The sequence below is a fragment of the Triturus cristatus genome, chromosome 9, assembly GCF_964204655.1.
Source record: "Triturus cristatus chromosome 9, aTriCri1.1, whole genome shotgun sequence".
Taxonomy (NCBI): domain Eukaryota; kingdom Metazoa; phylum Chordata; class Amphibia; order Caudata; family Salamandridae; genus Triturus; species Triturus cristatus.
The window spans coordinates 996,455,238-996,472,984 of record NC_140592.1 but is presented as its reverse complement, the minus strand read 5'-3'; the positions used below and the strand labels follow the sequence as shown (position 1 = coordinate 996,472,984).

The window sequence follows — 17,747 nt, the reverse complement described above, 5'->3', positions numbered from 1 at the left end:
TAAGGTCCCATTTAGGCATGATAAAAGGTGAGAGGAGAAACAAATGTGGAAGTCCCTTCAAGAATCTATCTACAATAGGAGATTTAAAAAGTGACGGTTGATCTGGCAACTGTGGAAAAGCAGAAAGGGCCAATAGGTAACTGTTCCGAGTGTCTAGAGAAGAGTTCATCTGGGCCAAAGAAAAATGAAAACAAAAAAGAATGTCAGAGAGGGAAGCTCCAGCAAGTTGATGTGGTGCCCAGCTTCCGCCGGAGACCAGAGTCCGCTGCTCTCCACCTCTCACAGGTGACTGCCCCATCCCAGAAGTGACGCATCTGTCACCACCATGAGATCTGGTTGGGGAAGGAAGAGGGGTCTGCCTCTGACCACAAATGAGGGTGCCTTTTTGTGCAATGAGAGACCGTGATGCCCTATTTACACACTTTACAGAAGATACAGAAACCAATGAGACCTCCGCCGGGACAGTCCATAGTTTCAGGAATAGGGTCCGTCCTGGAACCACTTTCACAATTTTGTGATTTCTTTTTAAGACCTCTGGTGCTGAAGCTGTCTTCATATCTGAAGGATACTAAGGAGGTAATTCATTTGATTAAGAATTTGCCTTTGATTCCCAGATTAAAAAGTTGGTGGGTCTAGACATTGAATCATGGTATACTAACATCACACAGGTGGAAACCCTAATCCTGATTGCAGATATTCTTTCCCATCAAGATTAGGAATTTAGGACTCAAAAGGCATTTATCCTGAAACTTGAGCACTGACAAAAACGTTCTTTGAATTTAACAATACTCTGTACCTTCAGACCCATGGTACGTACATTTGTGCTCAGTCTAGCTCAAATGTAAATTAAATTTGAAAAGGATTTCATCTCTTCAATTTGGAATCCGTACCAGGACAGGATCAGATTATGGCACAGGTACATTGACAGTATATTTCTAAAATGGAGTGGAGATACAGTAACCCTACAAGATTTATAGGTTTGCTTAACACAAGGAATTCTTTTTTGCATTTCACAGCATGCATTTCAAATACATCATTATCATTTTTAGATTTACACATCTCTGCGAATGATGGCAAACTAATGACTAAGGTCTACAGTAAACCCATGGATAAAAACAGCTTGCTTTCCTATGAAAGTTTCCATCCGAAAGCTGAGACAGAGTCTACCCTATGGCCAGTTTCTCCACCTACGAAGGAACTGTACATTTATTGAAGTTTTTAATCAAGAAGCAAAAAAACTTAGGTTAAAACTACATGACAGAAAATATCCCAGTCTGGTGGTACAATGAGCCCTTAAAAGAGCTAAGCACAGCAATCAGGAAGTAATTTTAGAAACAATTAGGAGAGCCAAAGAAGATATCCCTATATATGCAACCACTTATTGCAAGCCTCAAACATGATTAGAAAAATTATTACTAAGAATTGGTGAATTCTGAGCTCTAATGAGCTGATACTAACAATGCCAATGTTTTCATTTGGGAAGAGTGCTAGCATTAAGGATATACTGGTTCATATGAGACCACAGGACTAGAACAGTACATCAGTACATTGTGTGTGGAACCTACCTCCAGTATCTGGAGACAATGCATGCGGCTCATGTAATGTTTGTCACCTCACCAAAACCACAAAATCCATTGATTTAGGGTTGAAATATCCATGAGTCTTGACGAGACGAATGACATGTAAATCAGAGCATGTCATCTATCTTATCAGCCACAATTTATCATATACAGGTATGACTACTAGAAAGGTAAACATTAGGGTAATGGAACACAGAAGAAATGTTATACGTTAAAACATGCCAGCCAGAGCTGCAATGTCCCTGGCACACAAGTATTATTAGTAATACGTCACAATCTATCGCTCAAAAAACAGCTTTAAATATAGTTTGGAATTTGTTTTTGCAAACATCAGCTTCAGGAGTTCTAAAATTTCACACATTTTTGCCTTGAATACACAATTTTGGCATACAAAAATTAGTCCAACCAAGCACAAGGTTTCAATTTAGTAGGCTTAAATGCACCCGGAGATCTACTTTATGTAGATGGAGAGCTATCGGTAGCTCACAAGATACTCATTGGAGAAGCCTGAACTAGACTATCACAATTTTGACGCTACAGTAATGTACTGCTAGGAAAAGAACCCAGGTCTGTCTTAGGTTAGCTATTAAGCTCCTACACACCACCTCATCCTGTTGAAAACTTCATGTTCCATCTTTTGGGGGTTCAGTTTTGTTCTCTGGCAGTAGAATACAGCTTGAAACCCTGATTCAGGCTTCCAGTATGCGCTATCTGTGCATCTCAGGCCACACACACCAACCTAGAGTGATCAATCTGCAAATGGGAACACGTTCCAGGGGTGCAGCTCCAGATGCTGGCTGGCTACCTGCCAATACATAAGGAACTAATCGCCGGAAAGATTTAGCATAACCTTCACATTTTTATTGGAAGGAAATAAACATTAAAAATGCAAGTCTGGTATTTGTTTAACTTTCTCCCTGAGCGTTTGGCTGGCTGCTTTTTGACACCTGTAAATGTTGAAAGAGAAATCTTGGGGTGTTGGGCCCAGCCCAGTAACAGGAAGACCTTATGATGAACCTGATCCCACAGACTGGGAAGCATTTCAGAAGAGATGCCTTCAGGAGGTGGACAGAATTTACATCTGTGTTTCCTGTATGTTTCCGCAGCAGAAAGTGAACTCTCGTCTGGCAGACAAGGAGAGGTGACCAGGCGCGGTACCTAAGACCTCACCGCAGCCCAACATACACTCCATAGGAAAGAGACATGCAGTGCAAATTAAGCATTTCAAAACATCCAAGAACAAAACCACTATGGGGTTACACTTCCTGAAAAAGAAGCTTGAATGAATCAGCAAAACCAGAGGGTGCCCTTAATTTAGAAGGAAAAGTTGCATATCTATAATCCTGTTGTCTTCCATGGGAATCCTCATCAAAGTCATAAGCACTGAATAGTCCCGCAAACGTGCAGGGATCCCAGAACACTCTTACATTTATGTGCACTTAAGAACTTTACAGTAGCCCCTGTATCCCATCATGCCTCACAGGTGACAGTTAGGCCAGGTCATTTTTACAGAGATTAGGAATCCTGTATGAAGTAATTGACAACAACTTTAATACTTTCTGTCCGGAAAGGTGGGATGGTTTCTTATGACTGTGATGAGGATTCACCTGGAAGAGAACAAGGATTACAGGTAAGCAACCTTTCCTACTCTTCCGGAGGATACTCTCAATTGTCATAAGAACTGAATAACAAGTGACCTATCTTTGTTAATGCCTTATCTGGCAGAGATTATCTAGCTGCAGATTCCTTACCTTAGAATTATCCCCAGGCATAAGACTAGAGGCAAAAGAAAATATTGAGCAGTACCCCTGCACGCTGGTAGGTGGCTTCTTCCGGCTTCACATGGCACCATCCGCTCCGGAAGTGGCATCCGTCGGGCCTATATGTGCGCCGCCCCAGCGTGCTGAGGTCAGTTACATTTCGCGACTTTCCCCGCCAGTGGTGCAGAGCCACTAAGCACACTGACCACAGGTGTGGTATACTAGGGCCCTGAAAGGGGAAAGCCCTGCCCCTAGAAATCTGTTTGTAGATCGAGGAGGATGAGTGGGTCTGTAAGGAATCTGTGGATAGATAGAGTCTCTACCAGATAAGGCATTACCAAAGTTAAGTAACTTGTACATCTGACAGATACTTTTAGCCACAGATTCCTTATCTTAGAATAGATAACCAAGCAATACCGCCTCAGAGGTGTTTTTTTTTACCAATTTCACACATGGAAGTCCTGCAGAACTGAACAAGCAAAGTGCTTGTGCAGTAGTTGTTGGTAAATGTGGACAAGGAAGCCCACATTGCCGCCTGGCAGATGTCCAGGACCAGAACTTTATGTGCTAACGCAGTGGTTGCATCTTTAGCTCTGGTGAAATGAGTACGCAAACCCTCAGAGGGTTGTTTTGCAGCCAATGAGTGGCAGATATGTATACAAAGCGTGATCCATTAGGAGATGTTCCGCTTCTGTACAGCCTGTCCTTTCTTTACTGCGACATACCCCACAAAGAGTTGGTCATCCATTCAGAACTCTTGTGTGCAGTCAAACTAGCACAACAATGTTCGTTTTGAGTCCAGGTAGTTAAGTTGTTCCTCGTCCTTGGAGGGATGAGGCGGAGCATGAAAAGTAGGCAGAGTGATTGTTTGGCCTACGTGAAATAGAGTGACCACTTTCCAAAGAAAGCAAGTCCTCGTACAAAGAACCAATTTTTCGGGGTAGATGTTCAGGTAAAGAGACTTGGATAAAAGGGCTTGAAGCTCACCGACCCTCCTAGCAGATGTTATTGCCACCAGGAAGGCCGTCTTGATGGAAAGGAGCCTGAGAGGACAGTTGTGTAAGCGCCCAAATGGAGTGCACATCAGGAATGTCAGGACCAGGTTAAGGTCAAACTGAGGCATATAAAAAGGGAGAAGGAAGAAACAAGTTGCAAACCTTTCAAAAACCTATGTACAATAGGGGATTGAAGGGGGAAGGATGGTCAGACAGCCGCAAAAAAACAGATATAGCAGTAAGGCATCCCTTAATAGTGCCCAGGGAAGAGCCCTGCTGGGCAAATGAAAGAACAAACAGGAGAACGTGAGAAAGGGGAGTAGAAAGAGGGTCAACTTGTTTCTCTGCACACCATGCCACAAACTCACCCCGACTGCAGGTCTATACCGTTTTGGTGGAGGGACGCCTGGGTGCCAGAATAACAGGCACTCTCTTTATGGCTCCCTTGGTAAAGAGAGTCATCAGTTCCTGGCAGAGGCAGGATCAGTGGTTCTCCAACATCCTGTAGTAAGTAGATGGCAATAAGGGGGGGGGGGGGGAGTCTTGAAGGGGAGGGAGTAGCCCCCAGGGACTATCTGCAAAACCCACTGGTTAGAGACTGGCAGTCGGCTGGTGAATGCGGATCCTGCCACACCCTGGGTGCTCATGATGGTAAGAGGGCAGACTACAATGGGTTTGGAGGCTGCGACTGCCGGGGGTGGTGAACTCGCCCAACTTCTGACTACCTGACCCAACCACAAAGATGATGGGAAGCTAGAGCGCCGTGGTGGCTGGGCAGGTATAGATGCAGCTGGAAGCCCATTCCTTAGCCACGAAAGGAGGATTGGGGTTCACAAGGGGTATGGAAAGGCCCAAGGACCTGGCCCTAGCACTGCTGTCCTTAAAGCACTCCAGCGCTGAATCCACCTTGCCTCTGAAGAGACGGAGGCCATCAAATGGCATGCCCGTAAGTGATGTTTGAACATCCCCAGACAAACCAGTAGCCCTCAACCAGGTGCAGCGCCATAGGGCCGTCGTCGAAGAAGCTGCTTTGCCCAGTGAGTCAGTGGTGTCCAGTCCAGATTGAATGGTAAACTTAGCTGCATCCCTCCGACTGGCAACAGCCTGCGAGAGCACGGCCTGGGTCTCCTCCGGAGCTGTTGGCTGCTCCTGAGCAAGCATATCCCAGAAAGCGTGGGAATAGCAGCCCAAAAGGTATGCAGTATTCACAGACCGCAATGCCAGGCTGGTGGAAGAAGATATTTTCTTGCCCAAGTTGTCCAGCCTCTTGGGTTCCCCATATGGTGGTGAGGTTTGGAATAAACCAGGATTTACATGGGAAGTGGAGGCTTGGACCACCAAGCTCTCTGGGATACAGTTTTCAGTGAGGTCCCCTCAAGTGTGGCAGTAGCGGAGGGCTATTGTCTTGTTCACAGGAGGCCGTATGTTGGATTTGGACCAGATCCCAAGCAGGACATCAGTAAGTGCCTCATTAAATGACACTGTTTGGTGTCCTCCTAGGAGCCGCTTCTATCGGCCGTCCGCTACAGGGCCAGCATGCAGGGCCGGCTATTTGGCACCTCCACAGCCTAGGGTCATCACCCGGCTGTCCTCTCATGCTCTCCAACTGCTGGGGTGCATACAGGAAAATTTGGCTGGGGGTCGAGCAGGACGATGGAGGATTTGGATGTCGGCTGTTGGAGCTTACCTAAAGCGGGTCCGCCATGTTAGACTGTGGTCGGTGACTATTTGGGTGAAGCCAAGATTGTTCATGCTTTTCCAGGAGGTTGGCTGGGTTGGCATTGTCTAGGTGAAAATTGAGGTTTCCGAGGAAGACACATTTTTTGGTGTTGATGGCCAGTGGGGCAAGGAAGACGGGGATGGTGTCGCAGAAGCCGGGGGTGGTCCAGGAGGTCTGTAGGCGAGGATGCCTCCAATGGTGGTTTTGCTGTCTGTTTTGAGTTGGAAGTTGAGTTGTTCCATGATCGGATTGGTGTCATCTGTGGCGGCGGTGCAGTGGATGGATTCTTTGTGGATGATAGCTATTCCAACTCTATGTCTGTTGATGCCGGTGTGCTATCTTGTAGCTGTTGTGCATGGCCATGGCAATTTCGGGTTGAGCCAGGCCTTGGCGAGGAAGACAACGTAGGGGGTGAGGGAGATGATGGTGGCAGAGATCTTGGCGGTGTGTTTGTGGAGTGGTCGGGTGTTGAGCAGGAGGCAGTGGAGTTGTCCTGATCCTGTGGTGGCGGTGGGTGCAGGTGCTCCGGAATCACAGGAGAAAAGACTGTGGCAGCATGAGAACAGTCCTACCATTGAATGTGGAGCGGCGTGGCTGCAATTGTTGTTGAGGTCCGGGGTTCAGGGCTATCAGCTCGGTTCTGGTGTAGCTGTGGGTGGCGGGATAGCCAGGTGTCCTGGGGCTGGATGTGGTTGCACCTGTATCGTGGCCACACTGTAGTTTCCATTAAGTAGGTCCCGGGAGTGGGAGCACTGGACTGGGATGGCGGGAAGTACCAAAAGAAGCAGCATCAAGACGGGAAACACGAGCGGGTGGAGAAAGCTGATATTACAGTGGGAAAACAGTGAAAAAACAAGTGAGTGGACGGGGGAAAACAAATGGTTAGATGGAGAAAAACGAGTGATTAAATGGTGAAAACAGTGGGAAAACGAGTGGTTAGATGGAGAAAAACAAGTGTTTCGATTAAGAAAACAGTGGGAAGACGAGTGATTAAATGGAGAAAAATGAGTGATTAGATAGAGAAAAACAAGTGAATAGATGGAGAAAAATAAATGATTAGACAGAGAAAAACGGGTGATTTAGATAAAGGAAACAAGTGATTAGATGGAGAAAAAAACATGTGATTTAGATGGAGAAGAACAAGTGATTAGATGAGAACATAGTGGGAAAAAACAAGTGATTACATGGGGAGAAGACAGCGATTGGCAGGTTCACTGCAGCAGAGTTCAAGCAGGGAGCACAAGCAGAGAGCAGCAGCGGGTGAGCTTGGAGCTACGTACGACAGTACTCCGAGTCCGCAGTATATGGCACAGGTCTATTCTGTATTCTTTGAAGCCAGAGTGGAAAGATATTTAAAGTCAATTGGGATCTGGCCCTAGATGTAGAGCGAGGCCTAGATTCTGCTGTGTGTGTTGGTAAAGACTGTGATGTGTTTTTCGTTGTCAAATGTTTTTCAGTTGGCGTCGCTGCTGGATTTAATGTTGATAACTGCTGTTTTTTTATGTCGATGGGTGGTGGACTGTCGATGGAGATCTTGACACCGATGTGTGTTTTGGCAGCGAACGCTGAGGATGTTTTGAGGTACAGTAGTGTCTCGACACTACCTTCAACGGCAAACACACTGGTACTGGTTCTATCCTCAAAGTCATACTTCTCGACATCAACTGGGAAGGTCTTCTCATGTGGTGATGATGATGTGCCTCTTTGGATCTCCCTCTGTGAAAGTTCTTTGAGAGGGAGAAGGACTCTTTGCTAGAAGACTAACCTTCCCCAAGGCCTTTTGAATACCCAGAAGACTTTCCTTTTTTCTTGGAGACCATGTAGTCTGATCTTTTCTCTGTACTCTAAAGTATGCTTGGAGAACTTCTGACAGTGACCACAAGTCTTGGGATGATGAGACTCCGGAAGGCAAACAATACAGACAGAATGAGGGTCTGTCTGAGTTTTTTTCTTCCTGCAGAAAGGACACTTCACAAAAAGTGAAGGCATCCTTGACAGGAAAATAAACAATTTTCTGTCAGAAATGTTTATCTGCACTACAGGTGCTGAAGAATGTCAAATTACTTTCAACAGAAAATGTTTTGGAAAGATTTTCCAATGTTTTTTTGCCAAAAAGACAGAGCTCAGTGCTCCAGAATCCTGTCTCCAAGAATCAGAAAAATTTACTTATCTTACTGTCACTTATGAGACACGATGGGATATAGGGGGTACTGCGAGGTTCTTTAGAGGCACAGTGCCAGTTTTCTCTACTATTCTTTGAATGACAGCCTAATGGCTAACGTCTCATATTCCTTTTCCTTTCCAAAAAGGTTTGTGAAAGATTTTCAATTGTCATTATTTATTAGTGACATTTTTCTGTGTTATTGGGTTTTTAAAATGAAAACTCAATGTAATCTGGCCATTTGTAGCTTCTCTGCAGGCTGCAGATATATATATGTAAGGTACCATGTAGAAAGTGTATTACATATATAAAACATTTTTAAGAGTGCTTCGGGATTCCCATACGTGGGCAGGACTCCTCATGCTTATGACTATTGATGAGGATCCCCTGGAAGAGAAACACAATGTTCCTCTCTTTGCATTGAGAGATCACTAAATGGAAAACCTATGTGTTATGGTATTCAAAGAGTAAACGGTATCACCGCTTTGCAGTGTTGCACTGATCTTTGCGCCTTCATAAAGTATTGGACAGTCACACTTGCCCTGAAATGTTCACGTGCCTTTGAGGAGTAGAAGAGATGGCACTGTTCATACCAAATGACTGTGCCAGGTACGTATGAGTAAAAGATGCTGGATGCAGGTACGCCTTAAAATTATCCAGCCTACACTTTTAGTCCTCCCCCCCCCCCCCCACTGCTATTTTCTCCTGGAAACAAGGTCTCACAGCAGAACTATAATTAAGTGGATACTCATCACTTGTCCTTCTCACTTCTTGTAAATATGCCCCTAACAATGTTTAACCAGACTCCATGCTCCCCACACAGCTTCCACACCAGCCCCTGTCCTGGGGAGGATCCACAATGGTAGACGTTGAAAAGTGTCGAAGAGAGGTGCAAGAGAATTTTGGACCAAAACACACACAAAGGAGACTCCTAGGGCTACATGTTGACAGATAGTTTAAGCCCTTGACTTAATATGGTCAACACCCTGACTGTTGGACTTTATATGAGGGGGCAAAAAAAATAATGAAACATCCTCATGTGGACTCTGGTGCTTCAGAGTAAGATTCTGCATTTTAATTCTCCTTTTTAATCATTGAAACCTTGATTCGCCTATACACAATTGTTCGCGTTGGTGTTTATTCTCAACCTTTGTGGTTGTTTACTATTTGAGAGTTAGAAGATTACATTGATGTGCACTGTGCTCTTAGCTAACTTACTCAAAGTGATACAAATATTGATAAGAAATGTTGAATTCAGAAGGTTAAGTATTTTTGTTGGTACAGTAGGTTCAGGTGTATTAAACCTCAGAGTGATTAACGTGAGCAGGAAAGGCAACTCTCGTGTTGACATGACTCAGCCTTGCACCACCCTTGACAAGGGTCCAACTCCATTTTTTTTTAAATGCCCAACCCCCAGCGGAGGCTTACTTTGTCCAAATGACATGTTTTGTATTATTTTAATTACTTCACAATATTTTAAAAACTTATACTAACATAGAAGAACCACACTATAGATGTATTAAGTGACGTTATTCTAGCAGTCTCATTTGTTGTCTCCATAGGGACACTTACTTAAAACAAACATCAATCAAACCCATCCCAAAAATCATTCTACCCTAAACCCTATATCCTTAGATAGATAGGGAAGTAGGTAACTCAACCATTAGTCATGGAGATTTTACGAGATCAGAGTTGTGCAGACCTTTAGGTTAGGACCATGCTGACGTCAATAGAAAGCTATGATGAGTTTGTCTGATGGAGGGTAATTACAGATTACAAAAATGTAATTAGGCTACCAAACAGAGGCAGCGCAATCTTTGCACTGTAGGAATGTGGAGTTACATCATTGTAAGTTTGGTAAGCTGCGCTAGATCCTCAGCTTGAATCCTAAATTCATTAGTAGTAAAATATGTTATTCTGATACAGCATCTAATAAGTGACTAATGAATCCAGATCTGCTGGTACACAGCTATTCATAGTAAGCACTCTGTTGCCTCCAGTTTTGATTATATTCCTGTACAAGACAGTTTTTGACATTTTGCTACATAGAACACATTTTTTTCAGAGCACTGAGATAAATAAGTCCAAACAATTACAGCCTTGTAGGCAATGCAGCTGGTTTTGAATGTGATGCAGGTTCGTAGGCATAGCCAAATAAGTTTGCTCCGGTCCTGGGGACATGGTGTCTTGAAAAAAACCTTTAATGAGTTGAAAGGCAGTGGGTAGGACAATTGGATTGGTGCAAAGTGAGTATTTGGGACATTGGTCTCATATCTACGTGCCTAGTTCTCACTTTTTCTTTTGATGTAACATATGTAAAGCGTTCTGATACATTTACCGGGTCTAGTTTGCGCTATACAAAACTTTATAAATAAATAAATGATAAATAAACAAGTGTTTTACCTGCAATGCTCGCATCTCGTCATCTTGCCTTCTCGTCTTCTCCAGCAGATCTGCCAAAAACAAACATACAAGTAACTAGAGTGAAAAGCAAGAGGAAATTAATTCACTATGAATGTAAATGTGATTTATGTGCATGTTATCTCTATAAAGCTACATCTGAGAGCTGCTCCTTGGATGCCTATGTTGCGCAGCCATGTGGGGATTGTGCTGTGGGAGACCGTATCGAAGGCTGACAAGAGGTCTAAGAGGATCAGAGCCGCTGTCTCTCCTTAGTCGTTTATCATTGGTAGCCGTGATAAGGGCTGTCTCGTGCTGTGATTGCTGTTGAATCCACAATGGGAGGAGTAGAGCAGGAGGCTCCATTCCAGATCTGAAGAGAGTTGTTGGTTGATGGCTTTTTCTAATACCTTGGCCAGGAACGGGAGCAGGAAAATTGATCAGTAGTTTTTTAGTTCGCTGGGTCTGCCGCTGATTTCTCTAATAGGGCGTTGACTTCTGCGTGCTTTCAAACCTTGGAGTAGGTGGCCGAGGCAATTGAGATGTTCAACAAGGTGGTGAGAACGCTACTGTTCAGAAAAGATTATTGAAGATGCATTTTTTCAGAGGGAGTGGTCATGAATTTCCTGCCAGGAGCACGCCACCTGAATGTCAATGTAACTTAAAATTCAGGATGCAAACCATTTCAATCACAAAGCAACTCCACATATAACAAACCTCTCAAAGTTCAGCTCAGCTAAAGGGTTCTAGCTAAAATCAAATGATCAGTGTGGTAAAGATGGACCACAAGCCCCTGATTTATAACAAAAATCGGCCCCAGAATAAATGACAGAGATCCAAATTAGTGTCTATCAAAACAGATCTTTACATATTCAACATTACACTGGGGACAAAACAAATAATTAATAACTGAGATGTCCAAATTCAGAGTAGGGTAAACTATTAAATGGAATATGAAACATCAGTAAGCTCCACAAGTGTCTGAGAGAAGAGTCATAGTCCTTTACTACCATAAGGAGCTTGGGTGCAGAATCCTTGACTGATGGCACTTCCTGTGCTAAGTACCATGGCGGATTAGCCCTAAGCTCGATGCAACAAGAACCTTTCAAGGAAGAGGCTGAGGTGGTTTAACTTTTTGGGGGAGAGTTTTGTGAAACAATTACAAATTTATTAGAAAACAAGACATGCTTTTTCTATGGAAACGTGGTCCTAACTATAACCACCCAGTGGGAGCCACTGTGTAATAAGTATAATTATTTTGTTTGAAGATATGTTTATTTCAGTTTTCCCAGAAAACACATATACAGCAATAACAAATTGACACCACAACTTTGCAGCTTTGCTCCACACATTTAGTTTTGCACCACACCTATAGGATCCTCATCATGCGACACCCGGGGAGGCGTATAATCCGTCAATAATTATTACCAGTCTAGTACAGAGCATATGTTAGCCCAGCCAGTACCCGCAGGCCCAATCCATGCCATCCCCCATATCAAACCTCACCCATTCTCTGACATATCCCCAAGTGGAATACATCATTCATGCCTGGACCACTACTGGCCCATCACCACCTCAGGGAACCCTGCATCAACTCCATCCCCATTTCATCTCGGGCTACTGTCTCCCTCCGCCTGTTCCCCATCCACCAATTTCTCCAGCATATCACCCCACAAATCCAGGTCACGCTCCACATGCTCGTCCAGTTGCACCCTTTTAAATCTGCGTTCTTCTGCCACGGTCCATTCCCGTAGGTCCACCCTCCATCTATGCAGTGGCGGCGGCGCTGGCTTGGTCCAGTGTATAGTTTTGCATTGTCGAGCTAATACTAGTCCTAGCAAGGAAAATTTGTCCCTCATCTTCTACCCCTCCACAGGGGCCAGCAGAAGGTTGAGAAGACAGTGTCAGACAGTCAACTCCACTCGGGCGTTTGTCATCCTCCTAATGTCCTGCATCACCAGATCCCAGTAATCATGCAATCTAAAGTGCAGTAAAATCATGAGCAGCAAGTGGGCTAGCGCCCCTACACATCTATGAGTGACTGCTTCCTCTGAAAGGGCTGCATGACCAGAGCTGTAGCAGGCGAGCATATGTGGGTCTCCCCATCACATGCTTCACTGCTAATTCCCAGACCTCTGCCACCTGACGCACCACATGTACGCAGTCTTGTGACACCCATACGCCACTTATCAGGTGTTTGGGAAGGTTATTTACCTCCACCAGCCAAGCCAGGAGCTTCTTTTCCCTGTTTCCATCCTCCGCACACCACAACGCGGCATATTGGAGTTGGCCTGCTATATAGTACCGCTGCAAGCCAGGGAGACACAGTCCGCCCTCACTAGGGTCTAATTTCAGAAGACTCTGCTTCTCCTGCCCACCCACACCAAGGACACCAGTACGCTGTTCAGCACTATGAACATGGACCTCGGTACGTTGCAGATAGAATTCTTCAGGATGTAGAAACATTGGTGGAAGCACCATCATACTCAGGGCCACCCTGCTACCAAGAGCCACAGGGTGTTCCAGAATCCCACAGAAATACACAGGCTGGCACGAACTCAGCCCCATATTAAGTTTGTATTGGAGACTCGGTGTGTGTGCAATATACATGCCCAAATACCAGAATTTCACCAGTTTCCACGGGAGCTCCATCTGGAAGAGTTCCTCCACCTGGGCGTCCCGCCAGTCGCCCTAGAATAATAAGAGTCATTTTTGCTTATCGATACTTCGTCCTGACCCCCTCCCAAATGCGTCCGGACACTCAGCAGTATCGACACAGAGCATTCTGGTCTGCTCAAGTAAACAAGCTTATCGTCTGCATACATGGACACTATGTGCACAGGATTTCCCAGCAATATACCCTTGTCGCGGAGGTCCTGCTGCAGGAATATCGCCAGTAGTTCCACCTCCAACGCGAAAACAAGATGACAGTGGGCAGCTTTGTCTCACACCTCTCCATAAATGGATAGGTCCTAACACCGTGTTCCCCATTTGCACTCTTGCTGTAGGTTCTGCGTACAGCAGACATACCCAGGACAGAAAGTCCAAGACCCATGTGTCTCATTACCTCCCAGAGATAGACACAGCTCAGGGTGTCAAAATATTTTTCAATATCCAGCGCCACAAGAGCAGCCTCCGCCTCCATCCCCTGAACGGAATGCAGCATGTAAGAGAGGCATCTTAGATTCATGTGGGCTCCACGTCCCGGCATGAACCCACATTGATCCTCATGAGCCAAATGAGCACGGCCCGTCACAGTTGTGCCGCTAGTATTTGAGGGTATTTTCGTGTCCACACCCAACATCAATAGCGATCTGTAGGTTCCTGGATCTCTTGGGTCCCTGTTGGGCTTCAGAATCATAACTATCAGGGCGTCCCACATAGGTGGGGGCAACTCACCCAGCCACTGTGCCTCGTGGAATGTCTTTAGCAAACGGGGACCCAGTAGATTAGAGAAGGTCTGGTAGTACTCCACCCGGAGACAGTCTGGCCTGGGCATCTACCAGAGGCCATATAACATATGGCGGCTAGCACTTCCTCAGCATGTATCTCTAACTCTAGTTCCTCCATTTGTGCATCTGTAAGCCTGGGGACCGGTCCAGGAAGGCCTCAACTTTGTCTAGCATCCCAGTGACAGGTTCCCCATACACTTCCACCATGTGTTCCCACAACAAGGCATTTATCCCAGCTTGTTCCCTCACCGGGGTACCATCTGGGCGAAGCAAGGACAGACTCACCAGGGGGAGTATGTGGGGCGGGGGGGTTTGGGTGGCTTTCTCTCCTAAGCAATCATGCCAGCAGTCGCCCAGATTTATCCCTCTCCCTCTGGAGACAATGTCTGTACTCGTGTCACGTATGACAGACTAGACTGTTCCATAGCCTTCCTACCCTATGCTGGGTCTCCAGTAGCACCCTACCCTCCGCTTGTGTAGTCCCCACCTGCTTCTGCAACTGTGTCAGCACCCGTTCCCCATCGTGAAGTCTTGCCCAATCGCCTTCTAGGACCCCTAATCTTGAAATGCAGTCCCACCGTATCACGACCTTCAGAGCGCTCCATTCCATGCCCCTGGGCACCATCGGGCCCCAATTGGCTTTGTACTGCCCAGACAGTACCTTTTGTGTCTCCTCACGAGACAGAGGGTCTTGCAGCACCTTTGGAGGAGTCGCCATAGTGGTATCTTCGGGCACTGCCTTCTCATTGCATGATCCAGTATCAATGGCGCATGATCCGATAGAAACCACACATGATACTGAGCACCCTGCACTGAAAGTGCACAGTCCTCTGTTATCAGAAATCTATTGAGCCTACAGTAGACAACATGGGCTGAATAAAACAGAAAAATTCCCCGACGTCCAGGTCGAGCTCTCTCCAAATATCCATGCAATGCAAGAGCTACATTGTTACCTTAAATCCAGCTACCAAATTGGTTTGGTTCCCAGCCTAAGGTGATGTCTATCCAACAGTCCATCTAGCACACAGTTGAAGTCCCCCACCCATATCACTGGTATCCCAACATTTGTAAGCAGCTCCCTCTCCATCATGCCAAAAAACTCTCGGTCATCAACATTAGGTGCATACACATTAAGAAAATTAATTTCCACCCCATCGAGGGAACCGTGCACCATAATAAAACGTCCTTCAATGTTGGCCTTGAAACCATGGAGTTGAAAGGGGAATTGCGGGGCCATCCAGATGGAAACCTGTCTAGCGTAACTTGAATATGTGCCATAGAAAAGTTTTCCCATCCATTTCTTCTGCAGTTTCTTTACTTCCCCTCAAGGAAGTGTGTTTTCTGCAACATTGCGATGAGCACCCCCATTGCCCTGGAAAAGGGAGACAGACAAAGAATCATGGAGGGAGGAGGCGGGGAGGGAAGAGAAACACAACGGGGAGATAAGGAAAACAATGTCCGGCTGGGTAGGTGACGGCCGAGGGGAGAACCAGAGCCAAACTCCTCTATAGCTGTATGGGACAGCTCCACCGGGCAATGGCCAAGGTTGCTCGGACACCGCGGTACGTACAAAAGCATAGCATAACATTAGAAGAAAAAAAAACGGCAAGGGGGAAAATACTTCAGGGGACACTCGAAAGTCAGGCTGGAAAAGGGGAGGCAGACAAAGAATCACGGAGAGAGGAGGCGGGGGAGGGAAAAGAAACACAACGGGGAGACGAGGAAAACAATGTACGATGTCCGACTGGGTAGGTGACGGCCAAGGGGTGCACCAGAGCCAAACTCCTCTATAGCTGTATGGGACAGCTCCACCGGGCAATGGCCAAGGTTGCTTGGGCACCGCGGTACGTACAAAAGCATAGCATAACATTAGAAGAAAAAAAATGGCAAGGGGGAAAATACTTCAGGGGACACTGAAAAGTCAGGCAGGAAAAGGGAAGGCAGACAAAGAATCACGGAGGGAGGAGGCGGGGGAGGGAAAAGAAACACAACGGGGAGACGAGGAAAACAATGTACGATGTCCGACTGGGTAGGTGACGGCCAAGGGGTGCACCAGAGCCAAACTCCTCTATAGTTGCACAGGACAACTCCACCGGGCATCAGCCAAGGTTGCTCGGGCACCGTGGTACGTACAAATGGTTATGGATTCCGTCTAGGGGGCATTGTCAAAAGTTCCACAAGAGCACCGAACACGGTGCACGGTGCTGCGATCCCAGTGGTAGTGGAACCAATCTCAATCCTCTACTGAGTGTGTCTCCCTTGCCGCTGTGGTCACTCTCAGAGAGGTCTCTGTATCCCCAGAGAATAAATGCTGGAACCCTCCCCAACAAGGGGAGAAAGAGTGCTTTTGTGGACGGCCCACTAGTGGCGGCCATCTTAGGGACAGTCAAGCTGGAAAGAAAGACCCTCACAGCTGTTGGGGGAATTGATAGTTGGGTCGCTGGTTCCGTTACCTGGGAATCTGCTGCTCCAATACAGCAAATGTTGGTGGTAATGATATTGACGGTAAAGTACAGCATTAAACATGTGCTGGGGACCATTTTGTTCATAGTTCCTTCAGTTTCTGCTACACTTGTGGACTAAAGGGAGTGAGTGAGCAGTTATAGCTGGTCCAGGGGCCACAGAGTGAAGAGAGCGCTAGCAAACTTTGAGTTCCGCATTACACAGGAAACAAATATTGCGGCGAGAAGAGTGTAGACGCGTATTGAGGGATATTGCGGCCGCCATTTTAAAATCAGGCAGGTACAACCAGAATTTCAGGAGCAATCACCATGTAGGGCGTATACAGCGCAGCTGTGGAGGTTAGGTAGGTGGAGACTTTGCCTGTCGCCTTTTTTGGTGGCATAAGTGCACATTGACAGTCTTACTACTTCGAGGAAGAGAGGCCCCCTTCGGACCTCCCCTCCCTAATGCACCACAAAGCTTCTGGGCCCACCGACAGCGTGCTGTGTCTCTCAGAAGCCTGTCCTAATAAGGAGTCATTGGCCATTTTTAGGGTCATGCATTGAACCGGAGATACCAGGTATTGTGCTTATTTTTTTCCACCTTGTGGCCAGTGCTTTTATATTTGTGCCTATTATTAGCCTGCCTCAAAACTGGCTTTTCTAAGGGGGGAACCCCCAGGGTGCACTGTTAAGCCCCCCGGTGCTGCTTAGCTACAGGCATCTATTCACGGGCCTGGCAGTTTGGGCTGGACTGTTCCCATTGGGCACAGGGTCAAGACTGATTTGCATATGGCTGGGTCCAAACTGGAATGGCATGGTGAGCAAAAAAACGATGGATTTAGGCCCAGATATCTGTACTGGGGTGAATGTATGTCAGTCAGTCAGTCAGTCAATTATCTTTATTCGATTATTAAAAATCATAAAAGAACGAGCAAAAATACATGTCACCATTTCATCAGATCAAAAAAATTTTTACAAACAAACATAGTAAAAGACACTAAATTTTACAATAAGACATACATAAATATTTAAAAAGATAAAAAGAAGGGTTTAATAAAAACACGACTCATTCAACTAAATGAGAAAAGAGGAAATTCATTTTTCAGAGATAAAGTGTCTATACCTTGTGCGATGCTTATTTAAACGTGCTCCTGCAACTAGAAAACTGGCGACAGAAAAAGCCACTTTCATGTTAGGAAGATGTTGCAAAAACAGCAGGGCTGGTTTTACCTGAA

The 17,747-nt window shown here is 45.9% G+C and overlaps 1 protein-coding gene across 2 annotated transcripts in view; it reads right to left on the bottom strand.

Moving 5' to 3' along the window:
• CEP128 (centrosomal protein 128) overlaps nucleotides 1–17,747 on the bottom strand; it is an 860,263-nt gene that overhangs the window by 161,130 nt on the left and 681,386 nt on the right. For both annotated transcript variants that reach the window (XM_085626613.1, XM_085626612.1), the window contains exon 19: nucleotides 10,620–10,669. In XM_085626613.1, the coding sequence (XP_085482739.1) occupies nucleotides 10,620–10,669 (50 nt within the window). The remainder of the gene's footprint in view (nucleotides 1–10,619; nucleotides 10,670–17,747) is intronic.